The sequence below is a fragment of the Amphiura filiformis genome, chromosome 4, assembly GCF_039555335.1.
Source record: "Amphiura filiformis chromosome 4, Afil_fr2py, whole genome shotgun sequence".
In the NCBI taxonomy this organism is placed as follows: domain Eukaryota; kingdom Metazoa; phylum Echinodermata; class Ophiuroidea; order Amphilepidida; family Amphiuridae; genus Amphiura; species Amphiura filiformis.
In genome coordinates this window covers 48,472,149-48,490,201 of record NC_092631.1, presented here as the reverse complement: position 1 = coordinate 48,490,201, position 18,053 = coordinate 48,472,149, and the positions used below count along the sequence as shown (strand labels likewise).

Genomic DNA, 18,053 nt, shown 5'->3' with positions numbered 1-18,053 from the left:
AGCTACATGAATGGGTGACTCCATTTGTAAATCTACACTCCTGTGTGGGAAATCATGATCATGCCTTCTACAGGGGTGTATGTATTTCAACTTGAATAGCCCAATGGATAAGCTTTAGAGGTGGACTGAATCAATTTGAATCCTAACACAAAAATGTTCGCAAAGCACTCTTTTCTGCATGTGGATATCCAATGTACTATATACATATATATTACTTTATTATAATCATGGTAACGGGCACATTAGAAATGAAGACATAGTATTGCAAAGTTTGTATACATTTAACACAATTAAGTATGCCTAAACACACACACACACACCTAGCACCTACTCATGATTGTCAATTGATATACATGTACCGTATTGGTCCGAGTATAGTCCCACGCGTTTTTTATGTGAAAATTTTTGACAATTGGGGGTGGGATTATACTCAATTTCAACAAAAAAATTTTTTTTTTTTTTTTTTTTTTTTTTTAAAGTTTATTTTTTCGGTTTTGGAGTCCTGGACCTAGACCTAGATGCTAGGATCATTCATGGTTGACCTAAAAAAAAAAAAAAAAAAAAAAATTCAAGATATTTTGTATTTTTAATATGAAAATTGATACTTTGTTTTCATGTCATACTCTATTAATGATTTCAAAATGCATTCAATGTGGGACTATACTCGGACGAATACGGTATATGAAGGTTCTTCTTGATACAGCTAAAACTTTCTTATACCAAAATGATGTGTGTTTGACGAAAAACATTTTCATTCATTTCAAATGACTGTTATTTTGATGATGATTTCATTAGGAGCGGGTGGAGATGCAGTAAGTTTTATGTCCGACAGATGTCTCTCATTCAGCGTGTCCTTTGGATAATTACAACAGCATTCTGTCAAGAAAAACAAAAGGAGGATGAAAATATTAGATAAAATGAAGCAAAATGTTATCTTCAGTAGATAATATGAAGCAAAAGGTTATCTTCAGTTGATAGTATGAGGCAAATGCTATCTTCAGTAGATAGTATATGAGTCAAACATTAATGTGATCTTCAGTAGATAGCATGAGGCAAAATGCTATCTTCAGTAGATAGTATGAGGCCAAATGCTATCTTCAGTAGATAGTATATGAGGCAAACATTAATGTGATCTTCAGTAGATAATATGAGGCAAAATGCTATCTTCAGTAGATAACATGAGGCAAAATGTTATCTTCAGTAGATATTATGAGGCAAAATGCTATCTTCAGTAGATAACAGGAGGCAAAATGTTATCTTCAGTAGATATTATGAGGCAAAATGCTATCTTCAGTAGATAACAGGAGGCAAAAAATAATATTATCCTCAGTAGATAGCATGCGGAAAAAAACTATCGTCAGTAGATAGCATGAAGCAAAATGGTATCTTCAGTAGGCCCCCTAAATAGCATGAAGCAAATTGCTATATTCAGTAGATAACATGAGGCAAAATGCCATATTCAGCAGATAGTATTAGGCAAAATGCTATCTTCAGTAGATAGCATGAGGTAAAAATTACGTTATCTTTAGTAGATAGTATGAAGCAAAATGTTAGCTTTAGTAGATAGCATGAGGCAAAATGCTATCTTCAGTAGATAGCATGAGGCAAAATGCTATCTTCAGTTGATAGCATGAGGCAAAATGTTATATTCAATAGATAGCATGAAGCAAAATGTTATCTTCAGTAGAAATGCTATCTTTAGTAGATAGTATTAGGCAAAATGCTATCTTTAGTAGATAGCATGAAGTAAAATACTATCTTCAGTAGATAGCATGAGGCGAAATGCTATCTTCAGTAGATAACATGAGGCAAAATGCTATCTTCAGTTGATAGCATGAGGCAAAATGTTATCTTCGGTAGATGGCATGAGGCAAAAGGTTATCTTCAGTAGATAGCATAAAGCAAAATGCAGGGGCGTAGCCAGCTTTCTTGGTCAGGGGGGCAAAATAAAAAATTTGGGGCACAGACGAAAAAAATTGCAGTTGCATCATACAATACATAGAGGCTGTATGTCTTCGAGCTTCCCGAAAAGGGCCTTAAAAAATGTTATTTTACACTATTTTCGCATATTATCCGGCTAAAAAGGGCTTTATTGTTACAATGTAAGCGCGCGTGCGCTTGAAACATTTTGTATTTTACACTATTTTGGCCATGAATTTTGCTAGAAAAAGGGCTCCTTGCCCTTTTTCTTTTCCTTTGCCCTCTTGATTTTCTCTTTCATTTTTTTTTATCTTTCAATATTTATTGATTTTTATTCAGAAACAAGACGGAATTAAGACAATTAACAACAAATCACACATAAAAAAAACAATAGAAAAAAAGTAGCAAAAATGGTTAGATTCTAGGGGCACTTTTTCTTTCATTCTTTTGTCAGGGGGCACTCTGCCCCCCCCTGCTCCCCTTTAGTAGAAAGCATGAAGCAAAATGCTATCTTCAGTAGAAAGCATGAAGCAAAATGCTATCTTCAGTAGATATCATGAAGCAAAAGGTTATCTTCAGTAGATAGCATGAGCATGAAGCAAAATGCTATCTTCAGTAGATAGCATGAGGCAAAAATTAATGTTATCTTCAGTAGATAGCATGAGACAAAATGCTATCTTCAGTAGATAGCATGAAGCAAAGTGTTATCTTTTGTAGAAAGCATGAAGCAAAATGCTATCTTCAGTAGAAAGCATGAAGCAAAATGAGGCAAAAATTAATGTTATCTTCAGTTGATAGCATGAGACAAAATGCTATCTTCAGTAGATATCATGAAGCAAAATGCTATCTTTAGTAGAAAGCATGAAGCAAAATGCTATCTTCAGTAGAAAGCATGAAGCAAAATGCTATCTATATTTTATAGCTTTAAAATAATACCTTACTGTTGTAATCGGTCTATTGCCAATTGGTCTAATACCATTTCGTCTAATTCCCGTTTAGTCTATATTCAATTGGTCTATTACCAGAAAGGCTAATTGTCACTTAGTCTACTAATCATCATAGTCTAATGTCCATTTAGTCTAATATTATTTGGTCTAATAACCGGTATGTCTACTAACCATATAGTCTAATAACCATTTGGTCTAATATTTCTTCAATAACCATTTGGTCTAATAACCATTTGGTCTAATAACTGTTAGGTCTAATACTCGTATGGTCTAATACCCAGTTAGTCTAATACCAATTCGTCTATTTATTAATAAACTAAATGCCTGTAAGACAAAATGGTGTGTAGACCAAATGGGTATTAGACCAAATGGCTATTAGACCTATTGGTTATAGACCAAATGAGTATTAGACTAAATGGGTGTTAGACTAAATGGTTTTAGACTTATTGGTTATTAGACTAAATGGTTATCGGACCAAATGGTTAAAGGACCAAATGGTTTAAGGACCAAATGATTATTAGACGTAGTGGATATAGACCTAATGGGTTTAGATGAAATGGATTTAGACGAAATGGATATTAGACCAAATGGTATTAGACCAAATGGTAAATCCCCTTGTAATCTGATACAGTATAAATGTTTTATGAGGTAAAATGCTATCTTTAGTAGAAAGCATGAAGCAAAATGCTATCTTCAGTAGTTAGCATGAAGCAAAAGGCTATCTTCAGTAGATAGCATGAAGCAAAATGCTATCTTCAGTAGATAGCATGAGACAAAATGCTATCTTCAGTAGATAGCATGAAGCAAAGTGTTATCTTTTGTAGAAAGCATGAAGCAAAATGCTATCTTCAGTAGAAAGCATGAAGCAAAATGTATCTTCAGTAGAAAGCATGAAGCAAAATGCTATCTTTAGTAGATAGCATGAGGCAAAAATTAACGTTATCTTCAGTTGATAGCATGAGACAAAATGCTATCTTCAGTAGATAGCATGAAGCAAAATGCTATCTTTAGTAGATAGTATGAGGCAAAATGCTATCTTCAGTAGAAAGCATGAAGCAAAATGCTATCTTCAGTAGATAGCATGAAGCAAAAATTTATGTTAACTTCAGTTGATAGCATGAGACAAAATGCTATCTTCAGTAGATAGCATGAAGCAAAATGCTATCTTTAGTAGAAAGCATGAAGCAAAATGCTATCTTCAGTAGAAAGCATGAAGCAAAATGCTATCTTCAGTAGATAGCATGAAGCAAAAGGTTATCTTCAGTAGATAGCATGAAGCAAAATGTTATCTTCAGTAGATAGCATGAGGCAAAATGTTCAGTAGATTTAGATAGCAACTGCATTGGAAGCAAAGTGTTGTCTTTAATAGATAGCATATGTGACCCATCACATCAAAACTAACCACTTGGCTTCAGAAATGAAAAAGGAAATTTTAAAAACCAGGATCAACTTATTAAACTGCTATTTTATAGCTTTAAAATGATACCTTACTGTTGTAATGTTGTAATCTGATACAGTATAAATGTTTTATGAGGTAAAAAAAGCTAAAATTTCTTTTTATTTTCTTTATATTTTCTTATCTTCTTTCATTTTTATCTGCCAATGAAACCATCCGCGAAGTGGTCGGTTTTGATGTGATGGGACACATATAGCATGTGGTAAAATGCTATCTTCAGTAGATAGTATGAGGCAAAATTCTATCTTCAATAGATAACGTGTAGCAACATGCTATCTTCAGTAGATACCACGAGGCAAAAGGCTGTCTCAGTAGATAGCATGAGACAAAATGCTTTCTTTAGTAGATACCATGAGACAAAATGTTATCTTCAGTAGCATGGGGCAAAATGCTCAGTAGATTTAGATAGCAACTGTATCGGAAGCAAAGTGTTGTCTTTAATAGATAACATATAGCATGTGGTAAAACACTATCTTCAGTAGATAGCATGAGACAAAATGCTATCTTCAGTAGATAACATGAGGCAAAATGCTCAGTAGATTTAGATAGCAACTGTATCGGAAGCAAAGTGTTGTCTTTAATAGATAACATGTAGCATGTGGTAAAACGCTATCTTCAGTAGGTAGCATGAAGCAACATGCTATCTTTAGTAGAAAGCATGAGGTAAAATGCTATCTTCAGTAGATACCATGAGACAAAAGGCTGTCTCCAGTAGATGACATGAGGCAAAATGCTATCTTCAGTAGAAACCATGAGACAAAAGGTGATCTTTAGTAGATAGCATGATAGTATTATAATAATAATGATTGCTAACTAGATAAATCAAATTTGTCATTAACATATCTACTTACTTTCACTAATTTGAGCAGGACAACAAAATCTCCACAGTTTGGTGAGAATAACAACGTACCCATCTCGATACTGTCTACTCAACACGAGGTATATGAATGGGTTGAATAGACCATTAAGTGTGGTACTTATTAAGGCGTAGACAGCTACTAATTCGCTCACAAAATATCCAGATTGTGTCAGCGTCATAACAACCTGAAACAATAAATCAAACAATACACATTATGACATATATTTCATATGGGGTTAGTAGCAGTGGTGGTGGTCATCGTGATAGAGGTGGTGGTGGTGGTGCCAGTGGTGGTGGTGCTGGTGGTTGTGGTGGCAGTGGTGCTCGCTCACATAGTGTGTGAGAGTCATAACAACCTGAAACAATAAAATCAAGCAATACACATGACAAATTTTCATATTGGGTGTCGTGGTGGTGGTGGTGGTGGTGGTGGTGGTGGTGGTGTGATGTGATGTGATGTGATGTGATGTGATGTGATGATGTGATGTGATGTGATGATGTGATGTGATGATGTGATGTGATGTGATGTGATGTGATGTGATGATGTGATGTGATGTGGTGATGTGATGATGTGATGTGATGTGATGATGTGATGTGATGTGATGATGTGATGATGTGATGTGATGATGTGATGTTATGTGATGTAATGATGTGATGTGATGTGATGTGATGATGTGATGTGATGTGGTGATGTGATGATGTGATGTGATGATGTGATGTGATGTGATGTGATGTGATGATGTAATGTGATGTGATGATGTGATGTGATGTGATGTGATGTGATGTGATGTGATGTGATGATGTGATGTGATGATGTGATGTGATGATGTGATGTGATGATGTGATGTGATGTGATGATGATGTGATGTGATGATGTGATGTGATGTGATGTGATGTGTGATGTGATGTGATGATGTGATGTGATGATGTGATGTGATGATGTGATGTGATGTGATGATGTGATGTGATGTGATGTGATGTGATGTGTGATGTGATGTGATGTGTGATGATGATGATGTGATGTGATGTGATGTGATGTGATGATGTGATGTGATGTGATGATGTGATGTGTGATGATGTGATGTGATGATGTGATGTGATGTGATGTGATGTGATGATGTGATGTGATGTGATGTGATGATGTGATGTGATGATGTGATGTGATGATGTGATGTGATGATGTGATGTGATGTGATGTGATGATGTGATGTGATGATGTGATGTGATGTGATGTGATGTGATGATGTGATGTGATGATGTGATGATGTGATGTGATGTGATGTGATGTGATGTGATGATGTGATGTGATGTAATGATGTGATGTGATGTAATGTGATGTGATATGATGTGATGGATGATGATGATGATGATGATGATGATGATGATGATGATGATGATGATGATGATGATGATGGATGATTGATGATGATGATGGATGATGGATGATGGATGATGGATGATGGATGATGGATGATGGATGATGGATGATGATGATGATGATGATGATAGTGGTGGTGGTGATGCTGCTGCTGCTGGTGGTGGCGGTGCCAGTGGTGGTGGTGATGGCGGTGCCAGTGGTGATGGTGGTGGTGGTGGTGTTGGTGTTGGTGGTAAAATAAATAAATAAATAAATAAATAAATAAATAAATAAATAAATAAATAAATAAATAAATAAATAAATAAATAAATAAATAAAAAAATAAATAAATAAAAATAAATAAATAAATAAATAAAAAAATATAAAAAATACAACTAACGAATGAAACTTATTAAGAAACATGTTTTCTTTGCACATTACATTCTCACCAATTGACTCTAACCTTATTATACATGAATTACTTTTTTATCGTTTGACTCTATAACCTTGGAGACTTTCTTATTTTGGACTTTTAACTACGGTACAAGCGTGACAGCCAGCGATATAAATGATAGCTTTTAGCCCACGTTGTCTAACACAATCTCATTACTAATTCGTTTTGTTTTAGTAAGTAGGCTATATCCACATCCATTCCTGCAACTGGACAACTGTAAAAAAACCTCAATGTTGCAATTTGCAACGAAGACAACTCTATGTTGCAATTGGCTACGAATTGCAACTTTATGCAATAAATATATATAGGCTATTCGGTGTTGTGTATCGGGATGTTTGTCTCCGCTCTCTCTATTTATTAACTCTCCCTCATTTTATCTGTCCATCTGTCTGTCTATCCGTGTGTGTGTCGGGGCATATATGTATGTGTGTCTGTCTTTTTATCTATCTGGCTGGTCAAATACGCGCACACAACCCTTACTCTTCCACACACCCAGCCACACCCCCCACCCACACACCCAGATCACACCCCATGTAGGGCCTTGGGTGTGGGTGTGGGTGTCACACCAATATATTTTGTTGAGTAGGGTTTAATAATGAGGGCGGAGAAGGATTTGCTATTTTTAGAATTAAGAATTCAAATAAACACATTGATATAGGGTAAAATAACGGCATATATAAGACAACCGATGACGGATAACTGACGTGGGAAGCTCTGAGTTTAGAATTTGGATATTTTAGAGAGAAAGTAATACGAATTCATTTTATTTGATCTTCATCATCCGTGGGTAGTTTGTTTCAATCTCAATAGCTGACATGGGTTCAGGTTTAACCTTTGGACAGTATACGCTACTAGTAGATTTATATAACGTATGAGTAGGTAAGGAGGTCATTCATCGTCCGTGTATCAATTAATAAGGCCACAAGATAGGGAAATATTGCTGACATTTATCACACTTCACAATAAAGTGTTTACACAAGTTCTTATAATTCGTGTAATGATGGGAAGTTATCGATTAAGACAGAAGTAAACAAAATCAAGGTTGACTAATGAGTCATCATTATCTTATGCAATGTGTGCAAATGATGTAGGTCTACGATTGGAGTTGCACTCTTTGAGCCAGATCGACAGCATCATCCCCCATTTTTCCTCATAAAAACAGATTTTGGCATTAGAAGAAACCTCAAATTTTTCTCATTACTCCAGTAAAATTTAACACTCAAGATCATGTTTCGATGATTTTTCCCATTACTCCAAAGATTATTATTTCGTTTAGATGGTACACTTTTTACTACGTTTGTATTCACAAGTGAACAAGAACGTAGTAAAATATGGTATCATTCCACCATTGGAAGGATGGGATAAGCCTAAACATATGGGACATTGTTATACACATTTGCCTCAATATCAAAAAGTAAACCGCTGGAGCAATACAACTCAAAATTTGGAACATGTTTTTTAATGCTAGGCCTCAATGTACTGATGTAAGATAGAAAACAGAATAATAGAGCAATTTTTTAAGGAAGATCATATTAAATTTCTAATAATTCTGGATAAAATGTGACCTAAATGCATGATACGTTGAGCCCATTTTTTTTTATAAAATAGAAAATGATGAAAACAATTGATCCTACTTACTAAAACTGGTAACCATGTACAATAGAATAAAACAGCAACAACTACCACAAGCTTCGAAAATTCGTAGAAATCTCGTCTATCTATTTGGCAGTTCCCATTAACTATCTTGTCCCCCGGAATCTTGTCAGTTCCTGAAGATGGTTTCAGTTTTCTCCCAAAACGTACCAAATAAAACACTAGAAAGGAATTAAGGATGAGAACTATCAGCATATTTGTCCAAAATTCTACAATAAGCACCAATGGAAAAACACTTTGATACCAAGTATCTGATCTAGCCGAAGCCCATGATCTGCAGAATGGACTTCTTCCTCCTTTTACTGGCATAACATCCGGCGCCAGACCAAACAATGGTAGGCATGATACCACAAAAGTCGACAGAAAAATTCCAGCAATTGTCAGATACACTCTGTACCTCTTCGACCAACTTTTGTACCTTAATGGCATCGCAAGAGCAAAGACTCGCTCCATAGACATTGCTATGACTAGAAGTGAAGCGACATTCTGGAGCCAAAACACACAGAATTGGTAATAATGACAAGCAGCAGGTCCTTTCTTCCAACGATCTTGGCAGATGAAAGTTGGCAATGAGACTGGTAATGGGGCTAACACGGCTAGAATATCCGTAAATGCTAAAGCACCAATAAGTATGTCCGTGACAGTTCTGTCTGTTGATTTCTTAACGCAGAATATAACCAAGATTGGGAATATATTCCCTATAAAAGTAATTCCTTCGATTGAAAGGCTGAGAGCTCCTGATAAGTCACGCTCCGGACGGGCCGGACTCATAGACTGCTCTAAACCGTGACCGTCTCTGGTGGACATTAGTTGTAGGATGGCAAAAGTCTTATTTTAGTTAAAAGATGTTTTGAGATGTAGTTGTGAAACAACGGTCAATCTTCTTGGCAGAACATTAATATACTAGAATTGTATCTAAGCATTGAGTATCCATTTTTAAATTAAGCAGCATCTCCATCATGAAGTAGTCCAAAAAGTGGGCGAATCTGCCTCCTTGACTCGTTGCTGATGTTACAGTATGGTAGGCATAATGTAGGCCTAATGGTAGTAAGTCGCGTGGTGATGGGCATGATGATGATTGCAACTATAACTAATATTTCCTTTGACCATGTTGACTTATCTCTTATCATTGAAGTTCAGTATCTTTTAAGTGACATACAAATTAGTGTTAGTAATTTGTTGATACAGCATTTAAGTAAATAGGCCTATATACATTCGGAGATATGTCAACCTCAGAGCGTGTACACGCTTACGTCCTTTATACACATTATTTCTATCTGCAGTGTTGCTTTCCGTTTGCATTTTTGATTGTATGGATTTCGAAATGGGCCATCGGATCATATGCAAATGGTTGACTCCCGGGGGAGGCTGCATTGTTTTATGCTTGGTTCGACGCTACTCCTGCAGAGTAGCTCTATAACATCGGTCATATTATTTTAAATATTTGATATATGTTAGGGATATTATGTTTTATGAGGTTGAAACTTGAAAATGTAAGCCTTATTAAAAAAAAACTGGGGCGAGAAGTCCCGTCTTATGCATGTCCAGCGTGGTTATCCGTAACAAACCTCGCACATTTAATGACTCAACCTAAGACAAACATTGTGACAAGTTGACAAAGTTAATTCTTTAATGGTTTAACATGTGCAACTTGACCGACCAAATGTATGCACGCTAAATTTATCAAAACGCTAACAGTGGCGGCACCAAGATTTTTCCGTTAACGGTGTGGATGGCTAGAGTAGCGCTAATTGCGCTATTAGCACTAATAGCGGCCGTGTACAGGGGAACTTTGGACACTGACTGATTAACGTTGCGAGAATGTGCTAATTAGCGCTAGTGCTTATTGCGCTATTAGCGCGTACAGGAGACTTTCCTGCCGCTTGCCGCGTTTCAACCAATGACAAGCATTTATTGTGTCCGTTTGTCTGCAATGCGCGTGCGCCACGCCGCTCAGCGGCAAGCGGCAGGGTAGTATGAAACCAGCTTTATGAAATAGCGCTTAGGCGACGATAAAAAAAACCCTGTTCTGCGGCGGGCGGACCATTCAAGTAGGATGACGATTGACACTGACGTGAATGCATCAACCAATCATTTCCAACCAACTGGATCTATTATTTTGCTAATTAATTTAGCTTTCTCGATTATTAACTTTTGGTGATGAAGTAATTCAAAGCAAATAGTTGTTCTAAAAATGTATTTTGTGGCATTTAGAATATCGTAATTGTCGTCTGTAATCGCTTTCGCCGTGATAAGTATAAACCAAAATGCAAAAGCGACGGGCGATGCATCGCATTCCAAGCAATTACGCTTGACAAGTAAATGCATCAAGCAATCATATACAACCAACTGGATCTATAATTTTGCTATTTAATTTACCTTTCTCGATTATTAACTTTCGGTGATGAATTCAAGGTAATAATTATTGACAGCAATGGATGTTTCTAAAAATGTATTTTGTGGCATTTAGAATATTATAATTGTCGTCTTCAATCGCTATTGCCATGATAAGTATAAATGCAAACGCGACGGGCCATAGGCCTTACATCGGAAAATTCTGCGATTGCCAATCGCTTTCCAAAAGCAGTGCATTGAAATGTTTCGGCGATTGAGTATAAATTCAGCTTCAGGCAATGCTTTTTGGAACATTGTTTTTTGTTTTTTGCTTGCTATCTTCTGAAGACAGCATTTAGGGCACACGAAGAAAATAATTAATACCTCCAGCGGAATTTGTTAAAAACATCTTTTCATATAAAAATATTTTTTCTTTATGTTTAATGATTTTTTTAATGATAATTTTTTTACTACTTTTGTTTTGGTTTTGGCTGTACTGAAGATAGCAATTACGGCGGGTTTATATAAAGCAAAAGGTAATTTCTTGCGTACTGAATCATTATTGGTTTTTTTTGTTTTGTTTTGTTTTGTTTTGTTTTGTTTTGTTTTTTTTTATTTGGTTTTGGTTTTGGTTTTGTTTTGTTTTTGTTTTGTTTTTGCTTTCCTGATAATCTCTGCTATATAAGTGCCGTTTTAAATTTCGGTCAGCTTGGTCATTTTAACATTTCATTATAGCTTTGCATTCAGACTATTTAGGGCCTACAACGAAAATAATGAATACCTCCAGCGGAATCTGTAAAAAACATCTTTTCATTTTTCTATGTTTAATGATTTTTTTAATGTTTATTATTTTGACTATCCACTGAAGATAGCAATTACGGCGGATTTATATAAGGCAAAAGGTAATTTCTTGCGTATACTGAATCATCCCAGCAAACACAAAAACATTTTTAAAACGTTTTAAAGGGGCCTAAGTTATATTTTGGGTTTTGGTTTAGGTAAAAACGTTTTAATAACATTAAAATGTCGGGTTATATAAAGGTCATGAAATCGTTTTAAAACGTTTTGTATGAAAACACACTACAACAATATTTTTAAAATGTTTTCGAAATGTCATTGTAAACTATTTTTGCAAACATTTTAGGCCAAATATTTTGTCAACACTTAAATAACATTATGTTAAAATATTTTTAACAGCAAACACAGAAATGTTCTTAAAATGTTTTATTCAAAACGTTTTAATAACATTTAATATCGGGTTATATAAAGGTCGTGAAAACATTTTAAAAACGTTATTGTAAATATTTGGGGCAAACTTTTTTGCAAAATATTTTTCAACCCCAAAATAACATTCTGTTTAGAATGATTTGTACCAAGTTTTCAAAAATGTTTTTGGAATGTTATTAAAACGTTTTTATACCCTTTATATAACCCGACATAAAAATGTTTTCTGTAAAACATTTGTGTTTGCTGTGCAGTAAATTACAAATAAATGTTTTTAATGTTATGAAAACGTTTTATACCATTAATGTACCCTTTATATAACCCGACATTTAAACGTTTTCTGACAACCTTTTATAACCTTTTGTGAATGATGTCGAAAACGTTTTGTGTTTGCTGGGATTATTGTTGTTGTTTTTTGGGTTTTTTTTGTTGTTGTTGTTTTGTTTTGTTGTTCTTTTCCTTCATGTTCCTAGTAATCTCTGCTATATAAGTTTTTTTTTTTTTTTTGCTTGCTATCTTCTGAAGACAGCATTAAGGGCCTACGAAGAAAATAATTAGTACCTCCAGCGGAATCTGTGAAAAACATCTTTTCATATAAAAATATTGATTTTTTTTTAATGATTATTATTTTGACTATCTACTGAAAATAGCAATTACGGCGGGTTTATATAAGGCAAAATGTAATTTCTTACGTACTGAATCATTATTGTTTTTTGTTTGTTTGTTTTTTGTTTTTGTTTTTTATTTTTCGTTTTGGGTTTTTTTCTCCGCATGGATACTCTCAAAGATATCAGTAACCAGTCCTGGAAATTCTACTGTGACTTAGATGGTGCCACTAAAATCGCTGGTAGGCCTACCCCAATCCCTCCTGATATTCTTCCCACGCAGCAAAGACCAGATCTGGTTCTCGTTAACGAAAGCTCTAAATCCATCATCATTATAGAGCTCAGCATTCCTTTCGAGCAGAACATCCACAAAACCCATGACTACAAACAAAATAAATATGCTGGTTTAATCGCTGATTTGCAAGAACAGGGTTATGACGCTAAGTTATTTTGTATTGAAATAGGCAGTAGAGGCCTCATCACAAGCTCCAACAAGTGTAACCTGAGTTCTATTTTCCCTTAGTTTCAAAAAGCCAAAAACCAATGAAACGGGTCTTTGATAAATGTTCAAAATCTCTCAGTCAACGTGCAATTCTATGTTCCTACTCATTTTTTCACTCAAAATATTACCATGACTGGTCGATTTAAATTAAAATGCCGTCTTATAGACCATATTTTATCGTTTTAGTGCAATTGTTTCGGGGCGGGTCCCTGTCAACTTTTTTATGCAATATTATTTCTAATTTATGATACTATTGATATATTCCTTTATAACCTGCATTTATATGTTGTATTGTGCTGTTGTTTAATATGCCTGCGAATTTTTGAGCCTGGTTGTGTACATTCTCAACCCTCCTGTCTGGCCTTAAATGTATTCCTTTTCAATATATCTGTTTTTATGTGTATTATGAATAAAATTGAAATGATGAAACTACTTTGTTTCTTTGTTTCCTTCATGTTCCTGATAATCTTTGTTATATAAGTGCCGTTTTAAATTTTGGTCAGCTTTGTCATTTTAACATTTCTTTAAAGCTTATGCCGACTTTTTCCTAAGCGCGCAGCCCCAGTCAATGCAGTTTTGCCGTTTCGTGTTAGGCGATATTTTTTTTTTTTTTTTTTGAACATGTTTATGTTTTTTGCTTGCTATTTTCTGAAGACATCATTTAGGGCCTACGAAGAAAATAATTAATACCTCCAGCGGAATCTGGAAAAAACTTCTTTCATATAAAAAATATTGATTTTTTTAATGATTATTATTTTGACTATCTACTGAAGATAGCAATTACGGCGGGTTTATATAAAGCAAAAGGTAATTTCTTGCGTACTGAGTCATTATTGTTTTTTTGCTTTGTTTTGTTTCTTTTTTTCCTACATGATCCTGATAATCTTTGTTATATAAGTGTCGTTCTAAATTTTGGTCAGCTTTGTCATTTTAACATTTCTTTATAGCTTTGCATTCGGCCTAATGCCGACCTTTTCCTAAGCGCGCAGCCCCGGTCAATGCAGTTTTAGAACATTATTATTTTTGATGCTTTTTGCTTGCTACCTTCTGAAGACAGCATTTAGGGTCTACAAAGAAAATAATTAATACCTCCAGCGGAATCTGTAAAAATCGGCGTTTTAGGATTTTTTCGTTATATCTACAGAAGATAGCATTTAGAATCTCATCCCGATTCATTGCATCTTTCTACTCTAGAAGTAAAGTTTTACATTATTTTCTCTAAATTTTTACTTCATCATGTAGCGGCGAGTTTTTTCTTTCTAATACATTAGTCCCGATCAGAAAGTTCAAAGCGATATTACAGACTCATCACTTTCCGCATCTGCCTGTTTCTCTATTTTTACCTCTTTTCCACCGCTTTTTTTTAATAGCGCGGCATATAGGCCGAATGCCGATTTTTTAAATTCGCGCAGAGAAACCGTGCGCGTTATAGGATTTTTTTTCACTATATCTACTGAAGATAGGCCTAGCATTTAGAATCTCATATAGTCCCAAATTAACGCATATAGTCCCAAATTAAACCAAAACAAAATGTCGCAATATTTGACATTTTAATTTGATTTTCTGTAGATATAGCACCAGTAGGCCTAATTCGATTCGAAAATATATATCTCGCGCAGGGGACAATGAAAACATAGGCCTGCATTTTATTTCAGCTATATACTAGTATTGAGTAGGTAGAACAAAAAACCACATGCAATTAAAATTATAAACCAAAACAAAATGTAGCAACATTTGAAATTTTAATTTGATCTTCAGAAGATAACACATCAGTAACATGATTCTATAAAATATCGCTTTAGGGTTCAGGGTTCATACCACTAAATCCGCTTGTGAAGCGGTTCCGGTAAAAGATTATCACGCCTATAGTCCGAACTTTGCATAAAAATTGAAGAAAATCGGTACAATATTAACAATTTTAGTGTTAAAAATCGTGTTTTACTAGATTTTGTTTCGCTATATCTACTGAAGATAGGCCTAGCATTTAGAATCTCATATAGTCTCAAATTAACGTCTATAGTCCCAAATTAAACCAAAACAAAATGTCGCAATATTTGAAATTTTAATTTGATTCTCTGTAGATATAGCACCAGTAGGCCTAATTCGATTCGAAAATATATAGGCCTATCTCGCGCAGGGGACAATGAAAACATAGGCCTGCATTTTATTTCAGCTATATACTAGTATTGAGTAGGTATGCAATTAAAATTATAAACCAAAACAAAATGTAGCAACATTTGAAATTTTAATTTGATCTTCAGAATAGCACATCAGTGACATGATTCTATAAAATATCGCTTTAGGGTTCAGGGTTCATACCACTAAATCCGCCTGTGAAGCGGTTTCCGGTAAAAGTTTATCACGCCTATAGTCCGAACTTTGCATAAAAATTGAAGAAAATCGGTACAATATTAACAATTTTAGTGTTAAAAATCGTGTTTTACTAGATTTTGTGAATGTGATCTCTGCAAATTTGAAAAGAAAATGCGAAAATTTGAGTGATATTTACGATTATGTGCGCATGAACAAACGAGGTCAGAACGCGGTTAGCAGTCGGATGTAAACACGGAAAAATGTGGCCTTTTGATATAGCACTAATTTTCTCAAAAATTAGTCGGACTAAAAAAGTTTATGTGTAGTCATTTTCAGAAATGTTATGCAGAATGTTGTTCTAGTTAAGATGATATCAAATATATATTTCAAAGTTGGACGTAACTCGACTTATGGCCAAAATGCGACCCCTATTTAGCACGTCAAAAAGTCTCTGCTCTGTGGAAAGCTTTTTGTGGTATGTAGGCCTATCCTTGATCTCGTTCAGCAGACAAAAACGACAACCAACGGGCATTTAAATTTGAGCTATCTGCAGTTGATAGCAAAATCACACGAATCCGACAAACATCAAAATGACATAAAATAGATAATGAAATGTAAAAGCTTTATTTCAAAGTTTGTTTCAGCGTCATACGGTATTCGGTTCTTGAGATATTTCAATTTTAATATTAAACATGTAAATCAATGCAGGAGCTCTATAGACACCGGCACCAGAATCGAGCAAATTACGGCATGTCTCGACACATTTTCTTTTAAAAATCGGCACTAGGCCGAATGCAAAGCTAAAAAAGAAATATTAAAATGACAAAGCTGACCAAAATTGCTATCTTCAGAAGATAGCAAGCAAATAATAATAATAATATTTAAAAAAAGAAAGAAAAAAAACACAAAACAACAACATTGCCTAGCACGCGTTGTAGATGATGATTCAGTACGGCGCGAAACGGTAAAACTGCATTGCACGGGGTTGCGCTCTCAGAGAAAAATCGGCATTTGGCCGACTGTAGAGCTACACTGTAAATTGGCCAGAACACATAGAACGCGTTCATTAATGTAACGGTTTTTTAACACATGACACGTGTTCAACTTATTTAAAGAACACTAGTGTTAATGTAGAGAACACAGGTGTTATTACTTCAGAACACTATAGTGTAACATGTTCTAATCCTTTAAACTCTGGTGTTCAAAATTACTATCTATGAACACCTCGGACACATGAAAGAAATGTAACGGTTTTTAACACATGACACGTGTTCAAACATTGATTTTCAGAATGCTGGTGTTCAACCTTTATTTATACATTTTAAAAATCTCATTACTCGACAATAAACAAATGCATGGTAGTATAAACAAGATAATGGCGGTGTTCCGAAGAATTCCGATGAAATCAGAGAGTTTTCACCTAAGGCAAGCCCAAGGCTCGAACCCTCGCCGATCGTATCTCCCGGACGACAGCGCAACGCATTAATTGCTCGGCCATCTGCACCCTCTTGTGTCTCTCCGATGCTTGTTCATCGCTGTCAACAGATATACGGGCTCCGAGTCGCTCCCAAAGTTGCCCCGAATATCATTATTCCCTAAATCCTTCGAATTTACTCTCACTATCATCCCATTTGTCTTGAAAAAGACACTTTGGAATAGCGTTTCCCGGGAGCGTTTCCACGTTGCATCGCCATTGTTGTTGTTGTTACTTATATCCCTCCTTCAAAGGAGCACCGTGTATTTCTCGCTGACACGTCGCAGCTCTCCAACACCTCTGTCTGCTCATGCGTTCCATTTTTGAACACCAGTATTCAATATAATCATTCAGAACACTTGTGACACGTCTGATCAATACTGTGTGTTCTACATTATACTAAAAGAACACTAATGTGCAAGGCTTATCATATTTTCAAATACACTAGTGTTCTAAAGAGACAATTATGAACACCTCGGACGCGTCTGAGAAGCGTCATGTGTTCGGGAACATTTGCAGTGTATAAAGAATTGTAAAAATGACGAAGCTGACTAAAATTTAAAACGGCACATATAAAGCAGAGATTATCATCTGCCTGTTTCTCTATTTTTACCTCTCCCTTCCCCCTTTGTTTTTTAATAGCGCAGCATATAGGCCGAATGCCAGAGTTACCGTGTGCGTTTTAGGATTTTTGCGCTATATCTGCTGAAGATAGTATTTAGAATCTCATCCCGATTCATTGCATCTTTCTACTCTAGAAGTAAAGTTTTACATTATTTTCTCTAAATTTTTACTTCATCATGTAGCGGCGAGTTTTTTCTTTCTAATAGATCAGTCCCGATCAGAAAGTTTAAAGCGATATTACAGACTCATCACTCTCCGCATCTGCCTGTTTTTCTATTTTTACCTCTTTTCCAACGCTTTTTTTAATAGCGCGGCATATAGGCCGAATGCT

At 35.2% G+C, this 18,053-nt stretch overlaps 1 protein-coding gene across 1 annotated transcript; it reads right to left on the bottom strand.

Annotated features, from left to right (window-relative positions):
* Window positions 1-521: 521 nt before the first annotated feature.
* On the bottom strand, window positions 522-9,484 carry LOC140149846 (adenosine receptor A3-like). The gene is made up of 3 exons (XM_072171877.1): window positions 8,632-9,484; window positions 5,175-5,367; window positions 522-876 (listed from the first exon to the last, which is right to left on the bottom strand). Exons 1-3 carry the CDS (start codon window positions 9,451-9,453, stop codon window positions 761-763), a joined length of 1,131 nt encoding a protein of 376 aa, XP_072027978.1. The 5' UTR covers window positions 9,454-9,484; the 3' UTR covers window positions 522-760.
* Window positions 9,485-18,053: the final 8,569 nt, after the last annotated feature.

What these genes read in the sequence shown, in the direction of transcription:
- LOC140149846 (XM_072171877.1), bottom strand. Translation starts at nt 9,453, where the DNA reads ATGTCCACCAGAGACGGTCACGGTTTAGAGCAGTCTATGAGTCCGGCC. An exon ending in GTACATGGTTACCAGTTTTA is followed by an intron (nt 5,368 to 8,631) that starts GTAAGTAGGATC and finishes TTATTGTTTCAG; the next exon opens with GTTGTTATGACGCTGACACA. An exon ending in TCCTGCTCAAATTAGTGAAA is followed by an intron (nt 877 to 5,174) that starts GTAAGTAGATAT and finishes TTTTCTTGACAG; the next exon opens with AATGCTGTTGTAATTATCCA.